Source organism: Echinops telfairi, unplaced genomic scaffold (genome assembly GCF_000313985.2).
Source record: "Echinops telfairi isolate 266 unplaced genomic scaffold, ASM31398v2 ScPeMD7_1713;HRSCAF=2227, whole genome shotgun sequence".
Classification (NCBI taxonomy): Eukaryota; Metazoa; Chordata; class Mammalia; order Afrosoricida; family Tenrecidae; genus Echinops; species Echinops telfairi.
The window spans coordinates 18,696,491-18,705,824 of NW_022105611.1; the positions used below are offsets into that span (position 1 = coordinate 18,696,491).

The 9,334-nt window shown below is 47.6% G+C and overlaps 1 protein-coding gene across 1 annotated transcript; it reads left to right on the plus strand.

Moving 5' to 3' along the window:
• Nucleotides 1-1,216: 1,216 nt before the first annotated feature.
• Nucleotides 1,217-8,641, plus strand: LOC101648786 (olfactory receptor 2AT4). The gene is made up of 2 exons (XM_004708928.1): nt 1,217-1,322; nt 7,653-8,641. Exons 1-2 carry the CDS (start codon nt 1,217-1,219, stop codon nt 8,639-8,641), a joined length of 1,095 nt encoding a protein of 364 aa, XP_004708985.1.
• Nucleotides 8,642-9,334: the final 693 nt, after the last annotated feature.

A 9,334-nucleotide genomic window follows, 5' to 3' on the forward strand; every position in this document is an offset into this window, starting at 1 on the left:
TCACCTCATCTTGGCGAAGGTCTTCCTCATTTTCACTGCCTCACTCACTTGATTCTCTCCTGTCCCACTATCATGCTCAGTCCCCACCAGGATTTCAGCACTTCCTCTTTGTTACGTTCCCCTTGATCATGCCCTACCAGATACCTTCATTTTTAACACAAGCAAACACACACACATACATCCATATTGTCACCCTTTTCAAAGAAATGATAGCATACTGTTCACACTCTTCTGCACCTTGATGTTTTTCAGTTAATGTTTTTCAGTTTATTAAAAATTAAATGGAATTATGTGAAGGGAACAACAACAAGCATTGTTCGTATTGATGGGCTTTAGATGGGAGCCTGCATAGTTCCCTGGCGGTTTCAGGTGGGAAGGCAGAGCATGTGGGTGAAGATGTTGGCATGTGGGTGTGTGTGGGACGAGAATCTGTAGATGCTTTTGTTATTTGCTGAGGCAGCATTAGGAAGAGGTAGCGGTGGACTGAGTTGAGAAGAATCGGGATGAAAACCCACCTGGTTCTGGAGGAAAGGGAGTAAGCTCAGGGCATAGCGAACGAATGAGGAGCCGCTCGAGGTTAGTTCCATCTCCTGGGGAAGTCCTCTACGCTGAAATCAAATAAAGTATACTTACCTAAGGAAAACATCTGCTTGAAATTGGTCTTATTTTTTACCTTAGCATGTGATGTGCCTTAGAGCACATCCTGTATCACACTAGACCAAGGTGAGTGAGATCAATGGCACTAATCTTCTCATTCTAAACAATGGTGTTGTGTGTGTGTGTGTGTGTGTGTGTGTGTGTGTTTTAACCAATGTTGGAATAATTACATAAACCCATTTGCTTGGCAAGCAGCAAACATCTAGGTTTGGGGCTAGCTTGGTTTTGCTTTCATCGAATCACCCATCTGTTCCCATCAATGACTGCTTTGAGTTCTTGACAAGACAACAGACACAGACAGCTAAAAGACATAAGACTTCAGCCATCTATGAAGTACATCTGTTAGGAGTCTGTGATTGTTAGTTATTTGTTACATGGTAGGGGCTTGTGTCTTCTCATGATCTGGAAGGTATGCCACCATATTTCAAGTACCCACAAGGTCACCCGTAGTAGACAGGTGTCAGCAGGGCTTTCAGACTAAGTGCCAGCTAGGAAGAAGGAAGAAATGACCTGCTTCTAAAAGCTTAGCCACTGAAAACCCCCTCAATAGTCGTGGAACATGGTCTGGTATGTGCCACACGAGGAGCCCCAGGTGGGACAGCTCCTACCGTACGACCTGAGAAAAGCTCCTCCTCCAGGCAGAGCCAACCTCAACGCTGACGTCGGTGGAGCAGATCTTTCTGGGACCTTCCTTTGCTGATGGGCACAACTCAAAATGAGGTGAAACTGCTCTAAATATCCATTAATAATTAGAACTTGGAATTACAAAGCATGACTCTAAGAACATTGGAAGCCATCAAAAGTTAAATAGAGGCATAAATCAATATACTATGCATTAGTGAGCTGAAATTGACTGATATTTTCCATTTTGAAATAGACAATCATATTATGCCGGGGAAGACAAATCGAAGAGTAATGACATCACATTCGAGGAGCCCTGGTGGGGTCGTGGTTATGCATTTGGTTTCTAATTGCAAGGTCAGCAGTTTGAAACCACTAGCTGCTCCATGGGAGATTAGGCTCTCTACTCCCATAAAGAATTACAGTCTCAGAAACCCACAGGGACAGCACTGCCCTGCCCCATAGGGTCACTATGAGTCAGAACCAACTGACTAGCCGTGACTTAGAGTTCTAAGTGGCAATCTCATAAAAGAACATGTCAAGATCTACACTGATGCACAATGCTGTCAGTGATAGGGCATCTGCCCACCTACAAGGAAGGCCAGTGAATACAAATGTCATTCAAATGTGCACCTCAACCACCAACGCCGAAAATGAATAAACTGGAGAATTCTACCAACTTCCGTAGCCAGACCTGATGCGCTGTGGAATGACATGAAAAGCATCATAAGTGAAGAAACAAAAGGTCATTAAAAGGACAGGTACGAAAGAAAGGAGCCCTGTGGCTATCCAGGGACTGGAATTTGCTCTTGACCAAAAAGTAGCCAAGACAAACAGAAGACGGGCTGACATGACAGACCTGAACAGAACATTCCAAAGGGCAGCTGGAGAAGGCACAGTGAACTATTAGAATGAAATGTGCAGAGATCTAGAGTTAGAAAGTCAAAAGGAGTAACACACTCAGCAGGTCTTAAATTGGAAGCATCGTAGTTCTACCTCCCTGAGACCAAAAAACTAGATGGTGCCCGGCTACCACGTGGACAGCTCTGATGATCACTGTGGAGCATCCTAGACAGAGCAAGAACAAAATGTTAAATAATATTTAACATTCTGATCTGACGAAGACTGGTGGGACCCTGAGACTATGGCTCTTATAAGCCCCTAAATCTGGAACTGAACCCACCCCAGGAATCATCTGTCAGCCACTTAGACCTATAGAGTGAACAATAACACCCTGGAGGGTGTGCGCCTCAGAATAATCAGTAATTGGAGACCAAAACAAAGCTCAGACAGCAGGAAGGGTCAGAAAGAAGGGTGAAAGGAAACAGGGAATGTAGAGAAGAAGTGGGAAGCGTGCTGTTACATAGAGGGGATTGCCACTAATGTCTGGAAATTTTTTTTAAAAGTGCAAATTGTTGAATGGAAAATGTATTTGCTCTGTAGGCTTCCCCTCCCCAACCACAGTGTAAAAACTGTTACCCGGTAAGTAGAAAAGTATTTAACTTTGTTAAAAGACAAACATAAAACAAAATCATTTTCTTTTTCTCCCTCTCTCCAAACTCACACGCATGTGCACGTGCACACGTGCTCACACATGTGGATACATGCACACATGCACAAAATGCTCAGAAAAGTTTTGAAAGGAATGCACCAAACCAACGATAGTGATAATCTCAGTAGAGGAAAAGGAAAATAAGAAGGGCTGGTGTGGAAAGAACTTTTTTTTTAATTCAATAAAGCTCTGCACAGATTTACGTAGTTTGCAAAGAAGCTAGCTATATTTATTTGCTATGGCATTTTAATAAGTAGTTAGATGCTATGCATACTGGTGAAAAGAGTGAGGGAGACAGGCATGGAGAGCCATGGAGACCACAGGAGAGTCAGAAAGAGCAGGACCCCAGGCCAGGGCATAGACCTCCACCCCCTCATTCTTTCTACCAAGCCCTGTGGGCTCCTCACTGCACAGCAGAGGTAGTGTATCACGCTCATGGTTTTTAAGTAAGAGCTTTTATGTAGTGAGTGCTTTCTATGTGGCAGGCCCTGAGCTGAAGAACTTGAGCCTTCTTGTTAGCCCCTCGAGATAGGTAGTTTTGCTATACCCATTTTATAGGGGACATAGCTGGAAAGACTCAGGGCTCAGTCATTAGATGAAGTATCAGACTGGAGCCTGGCCCCAGATCCCACCTTTGTCACTTATGTGATTCGGGGTGAGTCACTTTATTGCTCTAGATACTTTTCTGCAACTGTGTAATAGTAGGATCGAGTCTGACCCTGCCTGTCTTTCCTGGCTGATGTGAGGACCAGATGGGGAAACAGAAATAAACATGTTTCACTGGTGGAAAACTTCTGCTGCCCGTGAGGGCTGTTAACAAAGCTGTTCTCATTATCAGCAGCTCCCTAGGCGAAGCGCACATCCAGCCCCACCTAGGAAGCTGTTCTCACTTGCTGGTGGATGTAGGGTCCCAAAGGAGCGTCAACTTCAGGGAGAGGGTCCCAGGAGGCCTGGCTGTATAAAGGGGCTGTAAGGTTTAATGGGCTACAGCTCTGCTCCTACCTAGCTCTTCCCACCAAGGCCAAGTGTAGTGACTCCACAGAAAACACAAAGGTGGACCAGACCCGGCAGGTGAGGTGGGCTGGGGATGCAGTCAGTCCTTCGAATGAAGTAAAGGCTGGGGTGTAGAGATAGGCTCAGAGGTGCCTGGGCCATGCAGAGTCATGGTGGAGTGGGGTGGAGGTGGGGGCTGGGAAGATAGAACTGATATGTGAATGGCAGGGTTCCAGCATCCAGGTTAGTCACTTGTGCGTACCTGGTGTGTGTGACATTGGGGCCAACATCCTAGCAAGCCTGGGCAGACATGCACAGTCAAAAGCAAGAAGCAAATGACCTTGGAAGAGAGTTTCTCACAAGGAGGCAAGACTGATGACAGTAAGTGGAGAGGAAACATTTAATGAGGCTGCTGTAATGCTGCTACGAGTCCCAGATGGGATGACTGCAGTTGGGAGCGGAGGGATTTGCCCAAGATGGAAGGTGGTAGAGTCAGGGTGGGAACCCAGGTCTTTATGACTGTAGGTTCATAGACTTAAACTTTATGCTTCACATGTATCCCGGCTCCTTTCCTAAGGGAAGATGCCAAACCCAAACAAACAAACCACCGCCCGGCCATTGCGTTGATTGCAACACACAGCGACCTTACCGACCAAAGAGAACTGCGCTCTAAGGTTTCTGAGGCAGGTGCCTTCATTGTTTTCCCTCAGAGTGGCTGGTGGGCTTGAACCATAGACCTCACAGTTAGCAGCCCAACATGTAACCCAACAGGGCAAATTGGTGGAAATAGGATGACAAGAATCGTGCAGATGGAGGTTCTAATGAAGCTTGCATGACGCAATGAATTTAAGGAACCAAGCTGGCAATGATAATATGGTTCAATAAATGGGAGAGTCCTTGTTCTCTCTTCTCAGAGTACCGATCATGTGACTTCCATCTTGAGCCACTCATGGTTCAACACAGAGGGGACACTATAGACCATCTCTGGATCTGGAGTAAATCCAAAGCTTTAATTATACAGATGGCCAAACGGAGTCTCAAAGGTCCAAAGTCACACAAAAAGCAAATGGCAGGGCTGGTCCCAGGGCCAGGTGACTTGGGTCCTAGGCTGGGGCTCAGACAGGTCTGCTCTCACGCACCACATACCAGTTTTCTGTGACCCTCAACTTCATGTGTTGCTGGGCGTGGCCACATCCTGGCAATGTTGTATGATGGGATGAGGTACAGAAAGCTCAACAACAGGTTGGATATATGCGTTATTGATTTTTCTGCCCTTCTTTCTCCCCCACCGGAGCTCCGATAGTGCTGTCGGGTAAGTATTGGACTGCTGACCACAAAGTGGGTGGTTCAAACCCACCACCAGCGCTGAGGCAGAAAGATGAGGCTGTCTGCTACTTGGAGACCGTATCTAGTGTTGCTTGAGTCCGAATTGACTCCGTAACCGGGGCTTTCTCCCTCACCGGCTCTGGAACTGCCATGTAGGTAAATCCAACAGGGAGAAGGGTGTAAGGAAAAGGATGACTGGGCAAGACTCTCCGTGGATACCCTAAGTATTGAAAGATGACGTAATTCAAAATAAAATCAACTCTTCTGAGCCACAAAATAAATGTAAAGAAGCCCAAATTAGTGTTTTCTTCCTCATGAAGCTACCTACTTTCAATGCTTTCAAAACTCTCTTAAAAATGCTTTCGGGGGAGGGAGAGGGAGGAAAAGAGGAGCTGATACCAAGGGCTCAAGTAGAAAGAAAATGTTTTGAAAAAGGATGATGGCAACATATGTATAAATGTGCTTGATACAATGGGGGGACGGATTGTTATAAGCTGTAAGGGCCCCCAATAAAATGATTTATATTAAAAAAATAAATGAAAATTCTTTCAAAAGATGAAATTCTAAGTTTTTCAGGGGCATTTTATTGGTTCTTATTTGCTGGTGCCCTGCGCCATGCTCTATTTGTTGTAGTGATTGTTAGTTGCCATCAAAAAAATGCCAACTCGGGTGGGACATGGCTCATTGCCTTTGGGGGGAGCACAAGAGTCTCAACTGATCTGTCCTGTGGTCCCCAGGTCAGTGAGACAGTCTGGGGTGGTCCTGTGTTATGTTTGGCTCAAGGTAAGTGGGTACACTGGCCCCACTGAAGGTTCAGTTTCCAATTGTGGGTCTGTCATTTACTGCGTGGCCTGGGGCCACGTTCCATTTCTGAATCTCCCTACTGCATCCCCGCCTGCATGATAAAAAGATGATAGGAGAGCGAAGATGATAACGGAGGCTGCTGCCTCGCAGCGTTCTGATTCAGCAGCACTGAACTGCCAGGAGGCTGGTGGAGTAAGGCTTGGTCAAAGAAACAGCTATCCGGCCTCATAAGGCCCAATAGTGCTCCCAAGACACCCACAGCAGGGCACCAGTGTGGTCATAGGAATGCTTTATTGTCTCTCCGGTCATTTTTATCACGAGCTGAGCTGTTTGTAATAGCTAAGTAGAGGCCTAGGTCCTATATTTCATTAGGTAGACTTCTCCTTTCCCTCTGTTAGTTAGGGTGAAGAGCCGGTCAAGGCTTGAGTTATGTAAGGGCTGCCGGTTCAGTAATACTTTGCATACCTTTGAATCGACTCTGTTCTTCAGGTGTATCCCTCCTGGGCTTTGGACTGATAGCCGATGGATCATGGACTCCTCCGCCCTGAAGGGGGGGGGGAGATTTGCTTCTAGCCTCGAGAGGTTTTGAAGTTCGGTCTTCAGCACACGCGTTCGGAGGACTATCGCGGAGGGCAGTCAATGAGTGTCCGAGGCAGACTCTCTTTCTAGTCTCATCAGCACCGGGGATCACAGGACACTTTAGTCCGCCTTTTAGAAGCCCTCAGGCTAGCTCCCAGTCTCCTAGAGGTAGTCCCAGAATTCAGAAGCTATCCCATGGGGAAAACTTGTCCTGCAGTTAAGACCCCTCAAGTTCTTGATGGGTTTTGCAAACATCTTTTGACATCCTGAAGCCTCAGTGGCTTCTCTTTCTCTCACCCAAGTTCCTCTGCCTGGGCCAAGTCCAACCCACTGGGTGGTTCCCCAAATCAGCAAACATTCTTAGAGTAGGAAAGAGCTGGCCATTGTCAACTCATGTCAGAGGACTCCCCTACACAGGCATTCCAATGAGTCTCCCCCTTATTGCTCTCATAGTTCTCCAATTTCTTTTAACACCTGACTTGGGTCATTTTTCTTCCAGATTCTCCTAGCGGCGGCCATGTCCTGTTATATCTTATTCTGGAGCGAGAGTCCAGACATGTCGTTTAAATAGAGTCCAGAGGAGCCACAGCGGATGCAGGCACGCGGGAGAATAAGAAGACTGAGACGTAGGTGAGCGAGCTGTCGCAGGCTGCAGCGGCCCTGGGAGAAAGCAGCCCTTCCCGACAAAGTAGAGATCAGGGCTTAGGGACTCGGTCTGCAGAATCTGCCGTTGCCAAGCAGACCGTGTGGGACCAGCTGAAGTTCTCCGTGGCACTGGTTCCAGTCCCAATTCCATAATCACAACAAACGGTTTCCATCTGGTTTTCCCAGTAAAAACGTAAAGTCAAAGGAGAACAAGCTGACTGCCTGCCTGAATCACCCACCGCCGAGTCCCAGTCTGTAAGAGGCCGTTCCACTTGACAGAAGCGGAAGAGGAGGGAGTGGAGGGTCGAGTGGTGACGGCAGTATCACAGTCTCTTCTCAGGCCTCCAGAGACGCTGGTAGGTAATGATGGTTCTGTTAATTATTCAGTAGTCCCTGGTATTGAATTCTCATTCCCCAAATCCTTGGAATTCCAGGTGTTCCTAGTGCCCACACCTCCCAGCCTCCCACCTCCCAGAAATCCAGCTCTGTCTCGCCGTGGAGACCACAAACTGTAACGGATCAGTGGATGCCTCACCAGTTTTCTACCTGGTGGGCATCCCTTCTCTGCCAGAGTCCTTCTTCCTCCCCGTGTTTTTTATTTTTCTCCTCTTCTACCTGCTCATCCTCATGGGTAATGCCCTCATCCTGGTGGCTGTGGTGGCCGAGCCCAGCCTGCACAAGCCCATGTACTTCTTCCTGCTCAACCTCTCCACCCTGGACATCCTCTTCACCACAACCACTGTCCCCAAGATGCTGTCCCTATTCCTGCTTGGGGACCACTTCCTCAGCTTCCCCGCCTGCTTACTGCAGATGTACCTCTTTCAAAGCTTTACCTGCTCAGAGGCCTTCATCCTGGTGGTCATGGCCTACGACCGCTATGTGGCCATCTGCCGCCCACTGCACTATCCTGTCCACATGACTCCACAGACCAATGCTGCGCTGGCAGCCAGTGCCTGGCTCACCGCCCTCCTCCTGCCTGTTCCAGCTGTCGTGAAAACATCCCAGATGGCATATAACAGCATTGCCCACATTTACCACTGTTTCTGCGACCACCTGTCTCTGGTCCAGGCCTCCTGCTCTGACACCACCCCCCAGACCCTCATGGGCTTCTGCATTGCCATGGTGGTGTCTTTCCTGCCCCTCCTCCTGGTGCTCCTCTCCTACGCCCGCATCCTGGCCTCGGTCCTTCGCATCAAGTCCCGAGAAGGGCGCTCGAAAGCCTTCTCCACCTGCAGCTCCCACCTCCTGGTGGTGGGCACCTACTACTCGTCCATTGCCATAGCCTACGTGGCCTACAGGGCCGAGCTGCCCCTCGACTTCCACATCATGGGCAATGTTGCGTATGCCATTCTCACCCCTATCCTCAACCCCCTCATCTACACCCTGCGGAACAAGGATGTCAAAGCTGCCATCACCAAAATTATATATTTTAAGACTCAGGCTGGGATAGGAGCTGTTGCCTAGAGATGCAAATAATTATGCACCTAAGCCATCAATTGACATGCCTAGCAGAATAAGCGCTCAATAAAACTTTGAATGGATTAATTAATTGATACCGAAGTGTTCGAAAATTCAGTTAGGCAGATAATTACAGTGTCATCCCTATCCTTGGGCCAGTTTTCCCACAGGTTCAAGGGAATAGCGCCAAGACTCTAAAGCAAAGTGTGTGGAAAATTCCTATTCAGTAATACCAGAAATCTTTACTTTACAAAAACATCTGCTTGACACACACACACAAAAAGCTCTAGAAGCCAAATCAAAGCAGGAATGAAAAACTTGTTTCACAGGGAAAGGATAAATATGTCTAATATATACTAATTTAGAAGGGAAAAAACTAACATCCCAACACAGAAATCAGCAAAATATGTGACTAGCAGGAAGCAGTAGCCCTTAAAGAGCGAGAAGTGCCCAGGCTCCTTACACCCGAGAACAAATGAGAGGTCACCGCGTGTCCTTCTCATCTAACCCACGGGCAAGACTTCAGTCATTCAGGTGGGGAAGCGGGATACGTATCACCTGCTTGTGAGGGGCGCATGGACTCATTACATATGCGATTGAGACCCCCAAATACAGTCATCTAGCCCTCGACTCAGGAATTTTACCTCCAGAAATCTATCCCAAAGCCACACTGATAATCATTCACTAGGCGATTATCCA

Bases quoted from the DNA above. Each gene is read 5' to 3' on its own strand.
- LOC101648786 (XM_004708928.1), top strand. From the start codon at position 1,217: ATGGTCTGGTATGTGCCACACGAGGAGCCCCAGGTGGGACAGCTCCTA. The intron at 1,323-7,652 runs GTGGAGCAGATC...CCCACCTCCCAG, and splicing joins CAACCTCAACGCTGACGTCG to AAATCCAGCTCTGTCTCGCC.